Genomic DNA, 17,790 nt, shown 5'->3' on the forward strand with positions numbered 1-17,790 from the left:
AGTAGTTCCTACTACAAAGTGTGTACTACAACGTCTACAAAGTGCATAACTAGTCGAGCGTACATGCCACTGTGTAATTGGCAGTGCATACTACATAGTATGTACTTGGCAGTGCATACTAGATACTGCGTACCACAAAGTGCAAAAAGTGTGTCCAAGGGAGTGTATACTACAAAGTGCGTACTAAGCAGTGTGTAGGTGGTAGTGCATATTGCAAAGTGCTTACCAGGTACTGTCTACTCCAAAGTCTAGTAGGCCTACTAGGTAGTGCATACTGCAAAGTACAAACTCAGTACTTGTGTGCGCATTTACACAGTCGTATGTGTGAAAAGTCAGCTAAACATGCACCCCTGCTATGTTGGGGGCCACATTTCATAAAGCTAAAGCCCAAGGGGCCAGACCTCTCCTTCATTAAAATTGTCATTTTGTGTACAGTATACAGTGGATCTCCACACATTGACAGTATTCATGACCCCGAAAATATCATTTTTGGTCAAATTAGTTTTGTTTTGTTTTTTTAGCATTTACCATAAGCTGTTTATAATTTATAAATATGTGATAATGTAGGTAAAATGTAAGGCATAGATGGACCACTGTTAGAAATCCCACAATTTTTACATGTTTTAGTCTTTATGCTTCACCGATACTATGTTTCCCTCTAGCGTTGAGATTTCACACTTTCTTTGACGGTCCTTGAACACACCATGGCTGCTGCGAGACTCAAAAGTGAAACTTATACTTCTACTTTGTGACTACCATTTCATCTGTTCATAGATCATTATCATTCATTAGTGGTGAGTAGCTATACATTTTATACTTTGAATGTGTTTTATAAGCATGTGAGGCATTTTTAGGGAACAATGGCAATTGAAGAGAGAAGGGGAGGCTTTTCGAGCTGAATCTAATCTAATAATTCTCAGCATGACATACTTGTCTGATTCCAGGGTACTTTTCTGTCATCACTTTGTCCATGTCACTGTCAAAGACAATGTTGACGTGGGTTTGAAGGCGTATCCAGGTGTTGTAGAGTTTATCTGTTAATGTCACTCCTGGAATCCCTGAGAGAATGGTTTGGTCTGTCTCTTCTGTCTGTGTGACTGTGTCCTGAAATGGATGACAAGATAAAGATGTAGAGACAGTATGTTCATTTAGACCTAACAGGTCTCTTACCTCATTTGTCTGGGTATCATTCTCAGCAGCCATGAAAGAAAGCAGTTTCCTAATGACCGCGGAGTCCTTCATGACAGCTTGCATGTTTACTGTCTGACCATTGGTAAACATCTGGTCACCCAGTCGATTGACTGGACGATACCTGACGGAAACACAACGTTTCAGGCTCACACATTTGTAAAAGGCTTTCCTGCAGAGGCACCACATTTCAGATTAAGTCAGTCCTGACGTTTTGGGGGGTAATCCAGCTACAGTAGAAGGTTAAAACAAACTCTGAGTCTAAGTATTCATGTGGACATGGCTTCAAAGTATGCTAATTATGCAAATTATGAGAATCCAAAAGAAAAACAGAATGATATGCTTTCAAAACAACAACAAGTAGTACTAACATATCATATACGTACATACAATGTTACTCGACAATTGGCTTGTGATAAATTTCACAGTAAACCAAAGCTTTCCACATAAGTCCTGGCGCAAACTTAGTGATAACTTCAGGCTTACATTAGCTTTGCTGTCCTTCAGTGACGGTGTGGCCATCTCTTGCGTTTATGTTCTGTCAGCATGTTGTGATATGTTAAACAGGTGCAGTTTATGTGCTTTGTCATCATACGTAGAGTCTGCAAGCTTTGGGCCATAAGCCACAAGGGTATGTCAGTGATGTCATGCAGCCCCAAACATGACCTATGGCGTTTGTGGTGTCCTTACAAAAAGTTGGGACACACACGCAAAAAAACAAACAAAAAAAAACAAAAAACAGTAGAGATATGTTATACTTTTAGCCATTGTGTAGAAAGAAAGAAAAGTCAGAAGGCTCCAGTACTGTATGGGTGCCAGTCAAGTGATTCATAAGCTATCAAAACCTACTTTTGTTTTGCTTGTTTGATAGTTAAGGCAATTCTTTTTTGAACATCCTAGTATTTGGTCAAAATGATGTGCTGAAACACATGATTTGATTTTGTATTCGCTTGTAGACCTTTTTTTCCCCCTCATTCAATTTCCAAAACTTAGACATAAATTATTTTTTTTAATTTTCTATTTTTTTTCTTCCCAACACTGAACTGACTTAAAACTTGACAAACATTAGTTTTTGTTGACTAAACCTAGACTAAAATGCATGCTTTTTTTTTTTTTTTTTGCCCACTAAAACTGGACTAAAACTATCACATATATGACTGACCAAAATGTGACTAAAACAAGAAGCATTTTCGTCCAAAAGACTTAAGACTAAAAATAAAATGGCTGCATGGCTGCAATACTGCATGGGATGCCGCCTCACTGTACCTGCAAGGTGGGACCACTAGCAGTTCCAGGAAGAAGAGGTCAGGAGAGAAACCCTTTCCTTTTTCAGTTGATCCTGAGAGGTCATCCAGCCCAGAGAACAGATGCTTCAGAAAGAAGCCTGGAGGAGAAAGATGGACATGTTGAATTTGCAGAACCATTCCATCTCACAGCTCATAAAAGATGGAAAGTAGGTGCATCTTTGTCCTGTAGCACTCTCAGTGGAAAATACATGACATTTACATTCAACTCCTCATTCAATCCAAAACATACTAAACCCAGAAGTGACATTTTGTTGGAGACTATGTGTCTGTTGGTAATGTGCAACTACAGTAATAGAAAAAATGATTAGACCACGCTTGTTTCTTCAGTTTCTTGTTCATTATAATGCCTGGTACTACTGAAAGTACATTTGTTTGGACAAGTATAATGATGACAACAAAAATCGCGAGCTAGTTAATTTTTTTTTGACACTACAATGCCATAGCTATTGATGTAAAAAAAATAAATAAATAACCCAAAAATATTTTTTTGGTATCAAGAAAACCATGGAAATGGCTACGTGTTAGTATTTATATTTTAAATAAAAATCATATGAGCTGTTTTTGCTGTCATCAATATATTTGTCCAAACAAATGTACCATTAGTTATACCTTTAAAATGAAAAAAAACCTGACGAATCAAGGGTGATCCGATAATGTTTTGGATGTAGCTGCTGTGTCAGCCACTGCCTAACTAAATATACAGGCATGATTTTCAGTCTATTTTTATTAATTTGTGAATACAAACATGATGTTTTGCTGTTAAAATATGACTGTTTGATACATTTCTACACACCAGTATGCGTACAGGCATCATGTAATGTATTAAAAAGTGTCTCTTTTCAGAACATTCTGACATTTATTAAACAGATAGTAAGTAGCTTTTGTTTGTGTCCTTGTTGGTAAACATTGCCCCTTCCCTCTGGGTTTGTCTTCTGTGAATTTAGTGTTAGGAGCGGAGCCATGATAATTTTTGGGGGGTTGGGGTTTGGGGGAAGCTCCATCATAAATATTGCTAATTGCCACTTATAGTCCAGTGCCACATAAGTTTTTTTTTTGACTGATCATTGCCTTAAAGGAAAACTGTACTTTAAAAAAATGTTTTTATTTTGCCCATCATTCACAATCGTTATGTGAAACAGGAACACATATTTCTTTCCCTTTTCTGTGCGTTCTAACGAGATAAAAACGAGTTAGTATGAGCCAATTAACAATAGACGTCATGGAAGGTACCTACCTATTTTGAAGCTCAAGCCCTAACAAAAAAAAAAACCCTAAAAAAACACCAACAGTGTTCCATTTACATAACTGACCTGTATATTAACCAAGCTACAGTGATAGTTATTGCAGCAGCTAACAGGGAAAACTATATTTCTCTGGCGGAGTAACACGATGTCTCGCTTGTCTCTGCATCACTTACAACAGCTTAAGCTACTGCAACGGGACAGACGGAAGAGTGGATACTACTGGCTCTATATTTCACTGCGAAGACTCAACAAGATGCTCGTTTGCTGTCAGCATTTTTTTTACCTGAGGACTGGAGCACAAGAATTGTGCTGGAAGACACAGCCATCCCAATGACAGCGGACATTATAAGTGTCGTTGCTGTTTCTATGCCGCTGCTGTTGATGGAAGTAGCGTTGGCTATATGGGCTACGTATGTGAAATCAAAGCGCCTATTAAAGAAGTTTCGGTCATGTTTTAAATCCTCAAAATACAGTAAGATATTGTAAGCATTACATGTTATCATCAATGTACTTGTTACTGCATGATCATAGCATGTATGTAAACACCTTTTTTTTTTTTTTTTTTTTTTTTTAGAGGGCTTCATAGTTAAAATAGGTACTTCCCGTGATGTGCATTGTTAGCCGGATCAGACAAACGTTCTTTCTCTTGCTAGAACGCACAGAAAAGGGAAAGAAATGTGTTTCACATAAGGATTGTGGATGATGGGCAAAATTCCAATTGGAAAGTTCCAATTTCCTTTAACTCTCTTGGGCATGGACTTCACTAGAACGTAACAAAAAAAAGGACTGATTTTGTTGCCTTACCTTCATTCTCCCACAGTTTATTAGTGTGTTCTCTGGCAGTGCTGGCGGTCAGGTAGACTCTCTTTCCAGCCATGAAGTCGTCTACAAAGCACAAGCAATAACCTATTAGTAAATACCGCATTGTATTGCCATCAGTTTCATACCACTTATCCTGGCTAGATTCATGGAGGCCTGGAGCACAAGAAGCCTGGATACGTCAAAGAAGGAACCGAGTATATCACCAAAGTAGAGCTCATCGGACTTAGCATGAGGGTCTGTCTGGGTAATCAGACGCTTTTCCAACAAACATCTACACAAAGAAAATTCCAGCTTGACAACACCTTACATTAGTTGTCACTGTTACTGGAAGCTTGCATCTCCACGATGCACTCAGAGCGCACACACTCACTAAAATGACAGCAAGCACAACCGTGTACTGTATTCACACAGCGACAAGGCTGAAAATGAAAGACTTTAAAATAACTCACCTCCCACCCCGTCGATGGTTTGGTCTCCTGGCGGCATCGTGACAATCAGCTTACTGTTGTGCTCACGTCGTATGGCAAACCGCCCTCTTCTAAAATGTGCACACAAGTGTTCTTAGCATGTACTTAGCATGAATCCTTATTCACCATAAAGTATACTTTATTATGTGACGTTATAGTTTTACATGCAGAAAACAATTCAAAATGCATATAAATCATGAATAAAAGGGTTAAATAATCATAACTTTTACCTTCATTGACGTGATTGCTGACAAAGACACAATGTCGCAGCGAGATTAAGACCGACACCAAATTCCTGTTTTGCTTTGGGTTATTACTTGAATACAATAGCGCTTACCTCAAGTATCTGCTTTTCTTTTGATCACAGCTACAAAATAACACTTGAAGCCCGGTCAAACCGCCCGAACTTTTCTGTAGCGTCCCTTGAACGGTAGGAAGAGGGGGCCGAATTTCGACAATGCTCGTCACCGCGCACAAAATGGGAAAAAAAACACGGGCGTTGTCCTAGCGAGGCACCGCTGAAGCCGGTGTTGCTTTAGCCTTGATTTAACGGTAGTGAACGTTGGTTTAGCGGTGACGTGAGCGTTGATAGAGCGGCGTTCTGAGCATACGGATCAGTTATCCATGTATTGTACATATAACACATAATGCTGCATGGCTCTGTCCGGGTTGTTCAATTTAGCTTTACACTGTATCTCCCCAGCGTCTAACTCTTCCTGTGTTGGTCTCATTAGCTCTAAGGCTGCATTAGCAGTGTCACAGTGCCCTCTACTGGTCAAGCATGTACAGTAGCAAGATAAATACTGATTGAGCGACTGACTACAAGGCAAAATAAAATAAAATATAGACCAGTCGGCTTGTGTTCGTATCCGCGAGTGTTCGCTAGTCGGGTGTTCGTAAGTTAGGGACCTAGTGTAAAGTCCAACGTTGTATTGTATTTTACATCATCTGCAATGTTTCAATGGAAGCTTAGGTTAGCTTCAGTGTATATAGAGATCGTTTCACTGTTTGAAAATAAAGACAGCAGCAGTCAGATAAGTTATAAAGGAATTGGCTGAACACAAGCAGTTTCAGCAACTGTACAGCAGAGGGCGCTAAAGTCAAAGCAATGCCACAACAGACTATTATGCTCAGTATGCACTCTCTCACCCACAGAAGGCTATTCCCAAATGGTCTCCTGGTCCATTTCTCCCCGTATTTAAAATCCAAATTCTGGCCTAGCGGACCCAAGCGTCCACGAACTTGCGTCTGGCGCCGCCAAACTTTGACTGGCCGTTGTTGGAGCGGTGATGAACTTTGCCGTGGTGGAAAATTGGCCGCTCCTCACCGCTCGCAATATTTTGTGCAGCTCAAAACTTTCGGAGCGGTAGGAGGGACCATCAGCGGTGGCCGAGCGGGTTAAGGCGTTGCCTTAATGGGGGCCACCTTGTGTTAAACGGTGGTGAACGGTTACGAGCGGTGATGAATTTTTTTTCACCGCTCCAGGAATGCTACAGCAAAGTTCAGACGGTGTGACTGGGCTTTTAGGAAGAAACACTTTTGAATTGAAGAAATAACTCCTAGCAAGACACAAAGGTTGTGTCCGTGTTGATCCCATTGTGGCATCGTGTCTTTGTCAACAATCATGTAAAAGTCAACAATGAAGGTAAAAGTAAACTTGAAAGTTCATTTATCACTTTCATTTGTCATTTATATGTATTTAGAATTGTTACAGACTCAACCGCTGATGACATCATAGACGGACACGGAGCTGACTTCGCCCTCCCGTTTCCACGCATTAGCAAGCTTATAGTATGCTAACAAGGCCATTGTGTGATAAAAATAAATTAAGACAGTGGGAGTCACACAGTGTATTAATAACGCGACAAGACACACACCATACTGTATGCTAACCGGAAAATGCAGGCAAACCGAGGCAAAGTTTTGACAAATTTTAAACGTCAGCCAAAAATACGCTAGCTGGGACGTTTGCTACATGTACGCTGTCTGATGATATACTAATTTGTGTGTGTGTGTGTGTGTGTGTGTGCGGCAAGTTTGATAAAATTGCCCACCCCGACAACACACACACACAATGAAAAACTCGAGTGTTTCCAAGTCATCAGATTAAAGTCCGAGTGAAGTCCCGAGTCATTGACGTCAAAGTCCAAGTCAAGTTGCAAGTCTCTGATGATACTGTCAAGTCGAACCAAAGTCGTCAAAAGTGTGACTCCAGTCTGACTCGAGTCCGAATTGCAAGTCCACACCTGTGGTATCAACAACCCACACTTTGCACAAAAACATCAACAAACCAAAACAATTGTTAATTTGCATCTTGATCATGATACGGTGCTACCTGTTTGCCCTTGCCCATAAACATTAGAATTGCAGTCCTGTGGGGAACACTGCATAGTCTTCCCAAGGGGATTAGGCACTACAGTGTGACGCTAACATGCCACTGGCTTTTTAATTCAATTAAATCTATAAGAAAAAAATATCCAAACAAACAAACAAAAACTAATTCTTTAATCCTGTCTAATATAATCTTACCTGCAGTTGGGACATTTCCGAGTTTTCATGTGGATTTTCCAGAAATCATTTATCAAACTGCATTTCTTCTCAACAAGATGTTTAATCTGGGAGGAAAAGCATACATACAAATAGAAATGGGTCTTTATATAAACTGTACATTGATCAGAACACTGTTTACGTGTTCATACAACATGGAGTATTAGTGAAAATGGGTACTCACCGGTCTGCTATTACTGCCGTCAGTTACAAGTACGGCATCTGTGAACTCTTTGAGTATCTCTGCAATCTCATCACCCGTGGCTTTGTTATTCACCTCCAGAAACTAACAAAACAGCGCAAATCAAAGTTTATATCAGGGGTGTACAAACCTCTTCCACCCAGGGCCACATTACTGAAAAATGAAGGAATGCAAGGACCACTTTGATATTTTGTACTGCATCTCAACTTTGTGATATAAGTGAAAAATCTGGGTTCGAATCTCCATTGGGCATCTGTGCGGAGTTTGCATAGCAACTCTAAATTGTCCGTAGGTATGAATGTGAGTGTGAATGGTTGATTGTCTATTTGTGCCCTGCGGTTGGCTGGTGACCAGTCCACGGTGTACCCTGCCTCTCGCCCGAAGTCAGCTAGGATAGGCTCCAGCATACCTGCCGACCCTAGTGAGGATAAGTGGCATAGAAGACGGATGGATGTATATTATGACTGTATATACACACAATATTTTGACCTTATTCCCATAATAGTTTGCCCTAACCTAATTTTCCAAAAATAACAACTTTATTTTGTTTTCTTTGCTTCTCATAACTTAAAAAAAATACATTGTTTCTTTAATATTTCAACTCTGACACTAAGATGACACTTTTCCTCATAATGTTACAAGTTTATTCTCGTAAAATTTTGCCTTTTTTTTTTACCTTGCTACAATATTACTTTTTTCCTCTTAGTATTTTTATGTTATTCTTGTGAAAGTACATCTGTTTTTTAATTTCTGCTGTTTTAAAAAAATATATGTTTTCCAACTATTTCAACTTTCTTTCTTCTTGTAATTATAACTTTATTCTCGTAACATTATAACTTAAGTCTTTTTTCTTTAATATTTCAACTTACGGTATGCTACGAAAATGACACTCAAAATGACTTAGATTCCAACTTTTTTCTCCTGATATTTTTTGACTTTATTCTAAAATTAATACAGATTTTTGTTGCTGTTGTTTGGTTTGGTTTGGTTTGGTTTAGTTTATTTGAACATGAAGGTTACAATGGAATACATCTCGTGAATCATTTTTTGACAGTTCCACATGTCCAAAAGGAGTAGGAAGAAGCAAAGCTTATTTAATCCTACCCCCCATCCATTCTACATCTAGTACAGTACATGTAGTTCACTTCCTGGATTCCATGTCATGTTTTCAGTGATAGTCAGGATAACACATAATAGATAACGGTGAGATAACCCTCCCCCCCAAAAAAAGAGAGAACATTCATAATAATGATAATAATGATGACAATACTAAATAAATAAATAAATAAATAAGAACAAAGCTTTTTTTTTTTCCCTTTCCTTTTTTTTTTTTTTTTTTAAACACAACAAAGAAAATTATATTAAAAAATAAATAAATAAATAAATAAATAGAAATAAATAAATAAAAAATAAAATTTAATAAATAAAAAATAAAATAAAATAAAATAAAATAGAAAATAAAAAAATAAATAAATAAAATAAAATAACAAACCTGACAGAACAATCAGGACTCTTCTGCCTTGTATTTAGCAAACATCAACTGCTTGTATTGTTTTTTGAATTTGCTCATCTCTGTACATTGTTTGAGTTCCTTACTCAATCCGTTCCATAATTTAATTCCACATACAGAAATGCTGTGGGTTTTCAGCGTTGTTCTCGCATATAAATGTTTTAGGTTTAATTTTCCTCTAAGATCATATTTCTCCTCTCTGATTGAGAAATACTTGATTAGATTTTTGGGTAACGAGTTATTATTAACTTTATACATTATTCTAGCGGTTTGAAAGTGTACTAAATCTGCGAATTTTAATATCTGTGATTTTAAAAATAAAGGGTTTGTATGTTCTCTATACTTGGCATTATGAATTATCCTCACAGATCTTTTTTGCAGTACAGTGAGTGAGTGAAGATTGCTTTTGTAATTATTTCCCCATATCTCCACACAATACGTTAGATATGGTAATACTAGAACAGTACAGAGTGTGGAGTGATTTTTGATCAAGAACATATTTTGCTTTATTCAATATAGAGATATTTCTCGCCACCTTTTGTTGTATATATTTAATATGAGATTTCCAACTCATTTTTTCATCTATTATAACCCCAAGGAATTTATATTCTTCCACTTTTTCAATATCCGTTCCATTAATTTGTATTTGGTCGTACGTGTCCTTTCTACTATTACCAAATAACATTATTTTAGTTTTACTTAAATTCAGAGATAATCTATTCTTGTCAAACCATGACTTTAATATGACCATTTCATCCTTGACCTTTTTAATGAGTTCTTGTGTGCTTTCACCAGAACAGAAAGCAGTGGTATCATCGGCGAATAAGACCAATTTTAAGTTGTTAGTTACTTTGCAAATGTCGTTAATGTACAAGTTAAACAGTTTTGGTCCCAGTATGGACCCCTGTGGTACTCCACACGTATTGTGTAGACTCCCAGATGTATATTCTCCTAGCTTTACAAATTGTTTCCTCTTTGCTAGGTAGCTTTTAACCCAATTTAAGACTAAACCTCTAATTCCGTACCTTTCTAATTTTGAAATTAAAATAGTGTGATTAATTGTATCGAAAGCTTTTGTCAGATCCATGAATACTGCAGCTGCGCATCTTCTGTTGTCTATGGCAGTAGTGATTTCCTCCGTGATTTCCATCAGTGCCATAGAAGTTGAAATGTTGGCTCTGTAACCATATTGACTACTTGCCAATAATTCATTCTTATTAATAAATTTGTCCAACCTATAATTAAATAGCTTCTCCACAATTTTCGAGAATTGTGGTAACAAGGAAACTGGTCGATAATTTGTAAATTGGTGTTTGTCTCCTTTTTTGAAAATTGGAACCACCTTGGCTGTTTTCATTTTGCTTGGAAATATTCCAGTCTGAAATGATAAGTTACTAATATATGTTAACGGGTCTGCGATCTCATTGATGACCCTTTTAATTGTTTCCATTTCGATTCCATGACAATCAGTTGATGTTTTTGCCTTAAAATGGTTAACAATGTCAGTGATCTCCTTTTTGGTTACAGCAGTGAGAAACATAGAATTAAGATTCCTATCAATAATATCATTCCCTTCATCAATTGTGTCTTGTTTTGGAATTTCCTCTTCCAGTTTTTGTCCAATATTTACAAAATATTCATTTAACATTTCAGCTACCGCATTCATGTCATTCCTGTAAGTGTTTCCAACCATGAAATAGGGAGGATAGTCTGCTTTCTTAACGTTGTTCTTTATAATACTATTTAAGATGCCCCAAGTTGCTCTCATGTTATTTTTGTTCTTATTTAGTACGTGACTATAATATTCCCTCTTACACACTCTCAAGATAGTTGTCAACTTGTTTTTGTATGTCTTATACTTTTGTTCTGCTTTTGTTGTATTTTTACATTTTCTTGTTGACTTATATTTTTAGACTGTGCCGTGGGCCAATTAAAAACCAGTCGCCAGCGGCATATGTCCGTGGGGGCTGCACTTTGGACACCCCTGGTTTATACACACTAATCTTTACTCGTTAGGCTGGAACACAAACTGCGGCCATTTTCAGCCTGCAGCTTGTTTTTTTAATTGGCTCTTGGGATGTTTTAAAAATGAAGTGAATTCATTATTAATGAGGTAAATTATTACGTATTACAGTAATTTGCTTTGTTAGCTACAGTATATCACAAAGCAAAGATGTGGATGTTTTGTGCATATAGATTAGCGTATATTGACCTACATTGGTGGCCTAGTGGTTAGCATGTTGGCCACACGGTCAGGAGATCTGGAAGACCTGGGTTTAAATCTCCGTTGGGTATCTCTGTGTGGAGCTTGCATGTTCTCCCTGTGCGTGCTTGGGTTTCCTCCGGTTTCCTCCCACATTCCAAAAACATGCATGTTATGCTAAATGGTGACTCTAAATTGTCCATAGGCTCCAGCTTACCCCCACAACTCTAGTGAGGATAAGCGGCATAGAAAACGGATGGATGACCTACATTGGAGTGCTTTTAGCATCCACAGTGCACAAAATGTGTCAAAGCGGCCCGCTTCGATTTTTCTGCATGGAAAGATTTTGGACTCCCCTGCTGTAACAAACTATCAAATTAAACCTCACCTGGCTGAGAACTTGCTCGATGTGGTAAACTTCCCGCATGGCCCCATTGTCTACTAACTTCAGCTGGTTTAACAGCAAATGGACGGCAGATCGTGAACATGTTAATGTGTGGCACGCCAGGCATGATCCCCGGATCAGCAGGTAGAGTTTCTGAGCATAAGAAGGGGAGTGAGTTTTACATTTTTATGTCATACAGGCTGAGTTGCCAGTGTTGAATCATGTGCGTCACATTCTTACATCAAAGAATAGGGGGTTGTACACAGGTAGCGGGAGCTCGACATGTCCCAAGTGTCCTGGACAGTTGTTGAAGTCCTGACAGCAAGTTGCACATGCCTGAGGAAAAAACAGGGTAACAGTAAGAATACATTTTAAATAGAGCTGTCAATCAATTGAAATATTTTATCATGATTCATCACATTTTGTCCATAGTTAACTCATAATTAATCACACTTCATTGCTAAAAGAGGTAAGTTTTTATCTAGAATAAGTAGGGACGTAAATCTCTTACATCGCAACTGTGATAAATATTATGTAAAGGTATATCAATTTGGGAAATAAGGGCCATTATTTTATTTTAAAAAAATGATATACATTTAGAAATCCCCCAGTTTTTCCATGTTTAATTCAAGCAGAGTCCTTGAACCTTCTAAGTTTGTCCCACATAGGCCTGCTGCGATAACAAATTTTGCTGGTCTATAATTGTGCCACAAATTATCGTCGATAATTGATTTTATATATTTTTTAAGACCATTTTTTCATCAATTGTCATAAAAGGTGTAATTCACATTTGAACCACTAGATGTCACTAAAGTATAATGTACGGTGTACCTGTGTGAGACATTAGCTTGACACAGAAGTTGCCTGTCTGTTTGTTTTTCCAATATAGCCAGCGACACGGTCTGTGAGTGCACACCATTTTGCACTGTTTTGTTTATATTTGCCGACCAAACGCCTCAGTAAGCGATGACTGTCGGGACGAAGGCTCTGCTGCCCGAGGCACCTCCATCAGTAGTTTTTTTTCCCCCCAAGTTGAGAAAACTGTCCGTGTCAGTCGTCGGTGTCTGTTTAAAATAGTAAAATATTCCCACACTGGGGCTGTCGGCTGTGCCATTTGCCTCAGAAACCATCTCTTCTACGCCTTCATTCATGTTAGCGTATGCTGCCTCACGAAGCTAACTGCTAAACCCTCTGTATCCACTCGCGAGAAGCCCCGCCTCCACAAAGAGGCTGGATGAGATGAGAACCCACTCTCTGTGTTCATTCCACAAAAGAACCAATGCGCACAGACAGATGCAGAGTGAACCCCCTTATCATCCAGCCTTGTGGCACAGAGAGACGAGCAGATGAAACACACGCATACATGCACATGTCAATTTATCGAAGGCGTTGGAATTATCGACCTGTTTTTTTTTAACAGTTCGATGAATCGATTATTGTGACAGGCCTAGTCCCACTCGATACAGATGGACTACTATACTCTATTTTTCCCCTTTTCTTTCGGCTCATATTTGGTCCCAAATGCTGATACTATGTGGGAATGCATAAAAGGTAAGATTTGATGACCTTATTGAGTGCTAATGTGCATATTTGTTCGGTACACATCCTCTCTGAAAAACAGGTCCAGGCTCATACTGGTGGATGGTGGCTCTGTATTCATTTTGTGCTTTAAATTTGATGTTGTTCCTATCATAGTTTTACACAATACATAAGATAAATTAGATCGCTATAATTTAGGTATGTTTAGTTATGTGTTGATGACTAGGTAGTGCGCTGCTAATGCAAGCTAATGCTAGCGCTGCAAGATCTTCAGCCATGGTCACATTGACATAAGCCCCCAAACAGCTGTCCTCGGCTATGCCTACCGTTAACTAGCAGCTCATACCCAAATGTTTAGCTCGCAGTTCAAAGCAAAAAATCAGCCGAGAGACTGCTCGAATCTAAAATAAACACTCGTTAGTTGGGACACTCGCATGCCAAGGTACCTCTGTATAAATGTCAATTTAAAAAAAAAATACCGGCAGTGCTTCAGTACCTTTTCGCTTCTCTCCGGCAAGTCGGCGTACTCCGTACCCCTAGGTTTTGCACGTTCACGACAATCAAGTGGTGTCCCAATTCTCCTTAAAGCGAGGGGTAAGGGGTAAGTCCTAAGGGGTACACACCCCTTGAAAACGAGTGTGGCCGCTGACCACACTAGACGGAGCTACAAGACCCGCTGGGAAAATGGAAGCCCGGACACCGAAACAAACATAAATGTAAGTAATTACGCATAACTATTGAGTTTCACAGTAATGTCACGCATGGTTTATTATATATTCAGTCATTTTCTACTACACGTAAAATATTCGCCATGGTTTGAACTGTTGGTTTTAGTGAGTTATAACTAGGCGGCTAACACCGATATCTAACTTCACTGTAATGTGCTGCATTTCATAAATGATTAGATTGCGACCACATTAGCCTGTTCATTGTAAGTTGTATTTGACAATAAATCGCTGGCTAGCGAGGGGAATCTACATTACTGAACTGGCCGAGAGTGTGCCATGTTTTTACCGCTTTTACCCACAGGCCATCAGGCTCCTCAACGAAGCACTCGCACACGCCGCACGCAACACACGCACACACTCATAGAACTTTATTTATTTATTTATTTATTTGTATTATTTACTTGTATTAATGTCTCTTCTGTTGTTGTTGCTTAATTTATTGGTATATATGTTTATGTTTCTTATGTTCTTATTCTTTCATTTGTTTTCTTTCTTTTCTTGGGAGAATGAACAGAATAAGATTTTCATTGCATGGTATAACTGCTGTTTTACTATGCACATGACAATAAAACTCTCTTGAATCTTGAATCTCTTGAATCTTGATGTTTGTGTCCGACTAAAGCACCCCTTTTCTCGGCCACGGCGGGTAGATATCCCCTGTTCTATACTCCCGAGATCGGTGGCAGCGCGGAGGCTCCTCGGATGCATCTAGCCCGCCCACGGCAGGTGGCTAGCACCGCTCCAGAGCGTACAGCGACGTCTGCGTTTTCTAATCTAATAATTCACGTAATGCAGCACATCGTAGTGAAGTCTGTTTGCTGTGAATCATAGCCACCCTAGTCCACCACCAGTTGTCATGGTGAGATATGTTTACTGCATTCAGTATACAGTATGGATGGTCAGGAAGCGAGCTAAATAAAAGATGTAAACAACATGGCCGTATGTGGACAGCATATATTATCAAACTTTATTCAACATTTGGAATCGACCGTTGTCCCATCTGTTGTCTTCAACACACTATTACTATTTTTATTGTGTTCACAATGAGCTAATAGTTGTAGCCCATCATTCCTGTGTCATATGTGTCCTTCCTGCAGGAGATGCTGAGCCAAGCGAAGTCAGCTGCTACACAATACAGCACTCCAGGACCTTTCAAAAGCTACAATCTCAGTATGGAAAAGTCAACTACAACAAAATGCTTGGACTTTCTTATAAGAGACACGAGGAGAGCGATGCCAAAACATTTTTAAACCTTGAAATGATGCTTGATAAGGTTTATACATTTGATGACGTTTGTTATATTGTTATTTATATTTCATATGTATATTTGCTACATTTTCTATTTTTTTATAAATGTCGTTACAGTGCTGGTTGTAAGTTGTTTATTACAATTGTTTGTTGTTTTGCAATAAATGTCACAGTTTGTAAAAATGCGTGCCTTTTAATAAAAAAAAGGTGTTGTGAGGTTGGCTATATAACATTGAATTAATGTAGACATGTATGCACCTTACTTTATGGAAGGAAACATTATAAACCATTTAATTATCTCATCTGCCTATGTCACAGCCAGCAAGCAGTGAAGGGTGATGACGTAATAAGAATCAAGTGGTGTCCTATTTCTTAGTGGCTTCTTCCCCTTGGCCCTAGGTTTTAAGGGGTAGGGGGAAGGGGTAAGACGAAGGGGAAGGGCAAAGGGGTAGAATTGGGATTCAGCCTTAATGTGAAGGGGAGCGCGTTGTGACTGCAGGCAAGTCTGTGGTGAAACTACTAGTCCAGTGGTTCTTAACCTGGGTTCGATCAAACCCTAGGGGTTCGTTGAGTCGGTCCTAGGGGTTCGGCGGAGCCCCCGGCACGGAGGTTAAGACACACCGGACCCATCGTGTCAATTTGTGATGACACGCTGCCATCACTGGCTGCAGATAATCACATTACATTGCTTGCCTTGGGCAATCAGTGCTGCGAAGAATTTAGCGCCCTCATGGTGCGTTCCATTTTGTACTTGAAAGTCGGAATTTCTGAGTTCGTAGCGGGAACGCCCGACTGAAACGCCCCCCGAAGTCGGAATGTTCAACTTGGAAGTCAGAGCATCCACACCACCTCTGAGTTAACAATCAATGATGGCTGCCTCGTGTGTAAACAGTAAATAATCCATAAATAATTTATAAAAAATATTGCTATAGTGTACTGTAAAGTTTTTCTGACTTGGCAACTGGAACTCTCACTCCGACTTCCCAGTTCCGAGTACAAATGAAACGCACCATCAAGTAGTCAACGTGTGACTGATGTGGTAGTACGTCGTGTGATTTTGTTCTTAATATTTTAATCCATACTAACAATGTCGAGCAAAAAAAGAAAATGGTCGGATGAATATGTACAGCATGGATTCACATGTATCACGGGCCGTGATGGGAGTCAGCGTCCTGCCTCCGTCAGTTTGTGCACCAGTAAACAAACATGTACATATGTCTTGAATTTGAAAAAAAAATATTTTATTTTTCACAAAAGAAGGGTTCGGTGAATGGGCATATGAAATTGATGGGTTCGGTACGTCCAACAAGGTTAAGAACCACTCTACTAGTCACTTTTGGTTTTTAGGAGACTTTGTTCAGAAGGCTTTATAGGCGGAAGAAGTTGTTCCCATACATGCAGTAATGAGCTGTCTCTTTTTATCTGTTTTTATATCTTTAGAACACCCAGTAAAGGGAAAGACGTGTGTTCAAGGATCGTGGATGATGGGCAAAATTCCACAAAAAAGTGCAGTTTTCCTTTAACACATTTTTTTCCATTTAAGTTTATCTGAACGATTTGCATACAGTTCCTTTAAAGCGTAATCCTCATCACTGTTAATCTTATCCACATCAAGCCAGGTTAAAACACTTTCATTAACAGATTAGCATGGTACTATGTTGTATGCAATGTGGCAAAGTGAGTCCTTAACATTTACCTCTTTGCTGTCTGCTGGTCCCAGGGCCAAGTCATACAAGCTGTTTGGGGCCACATTCCCAACACCATCGAGGAATCTGGGGTTGGTGATCACCTTCACACTCAGCTTTCTAAACAAGAGATCACTGTATTCACTGTATTCTGTATTCTATACTGTATTCACATCACTCTGCTGATTTAACTACTTTTGGATCAAGGTGACTGGAAATAATTAACAGTAAATGGGTCATACATTCAAAATATATTACTACAGTACATTATGTACATTATTTTAGGCAGTGGTCCACCTTCAAGGAGGTTAGGTACGTACATGCTTGCACATGTTATGGAAGTCGCCGTTTGCTTTCATGTAATTTTGAACTCACCTTATCTCTTCGGCAGAGTACATGCCAAAAGAAATGCCCTCCAGTCGCCGCCATGGTACGTCTTTACTAAATAACATTTTGGATGACTAAATCCCGACTTTATCGTGTTTACTACTATAAAACCATTGCAAGATCTTGTACGCCACATGCGACATAAGTTCCTACTCAACCCCACGTGGGAACTTCAGACTTTCCAATTTAGAGGGGGGACATGATCATATATACTTTGAATCATCGACAAGTTTGTGAGATTTATCTATTTTTATTTAGACATGTAAACAACAAACAATAATGCTACTGAAACAATATATTTAACTTTATATCGTAAACCGTAACACTG

General features: G+C 38.9%; 1 protein-coding gene across 3 annotated transcripts in view; it reads right to left on the bottom strand.

Annotated features, from left to right (window-relative positions):
- The window catches only part of polr1a (RNA polymerase I subunit A), a 37,181-nt gene extending 19,547 nt beyond the window's left edge, over nt 1–17,634 (bottom strand). For 2 of the 3 annotated variants that reach the window (XR_008572811.1, XM_054791215.1), the window contains exons 1-10: nt 17,451–17,634; nt 17,087–17,195; nt 12,116–12,211; nt 11,879–12,028; nt 7,760–7,861; nt 7,558–7,643; nt 5,011–5,099; nt 4,544–4,624; nt 2,455–2,572; nt 931–1,312 (exon numbers count right to left, since the gene is read on the bottom strand). Coding sequence is in view for 2 of the 3 variants with exons in the window: in XM_054791215.1 (XP_054647190.1) it covers nt 931–1,312; nt 2,455–2,572; nt 4,544–4,624; nt 5,011–5,099; nt 7,558–7,643; nt 7,760–7,861; nt 11,879–12,028; nt 12,116–12,211; nt 17,087–17,195; nt 17,451–17,527 (1,290 nt within the window). In the remaining variant the exon portion in view is untranslated. The remainder of the gene's footprint in view (nt 1–930; nt 1,313–2,454; nt 2,573–4,543; nt 4,625–5,010; nt 5,100–7,557; nt 7,644–7,759; nt 7,862–11,878; nt 12,029–12,115; nt 12,212–17,086; nt 17,196–17,450) is intronic. The other variant, XM_054791216.1, reaches the window with a different exon arrangement.
- Between the last annotated feature and the right edge of the window lie 156 nt (nt 17,635–17,790).

This window comes from Dunckerocampus dactyliophorus, chromosome 11 (genome assembly GCF_027744805.1).
Source record: "Dunckerocampus dactyliophorus isolate RoL2022-P2 chromosome 11, RoL_Ddac_1.1, whole genome shotgun sequence".
NCBI classification, from domain to species: domain Eukaryota; kingdom Metazoa; phylum Chordata; class Actinopteri; order Syngnathiformes; family Syngnathidae; genus Dunckerocampus; species Dunckerocampus dactyliophorus.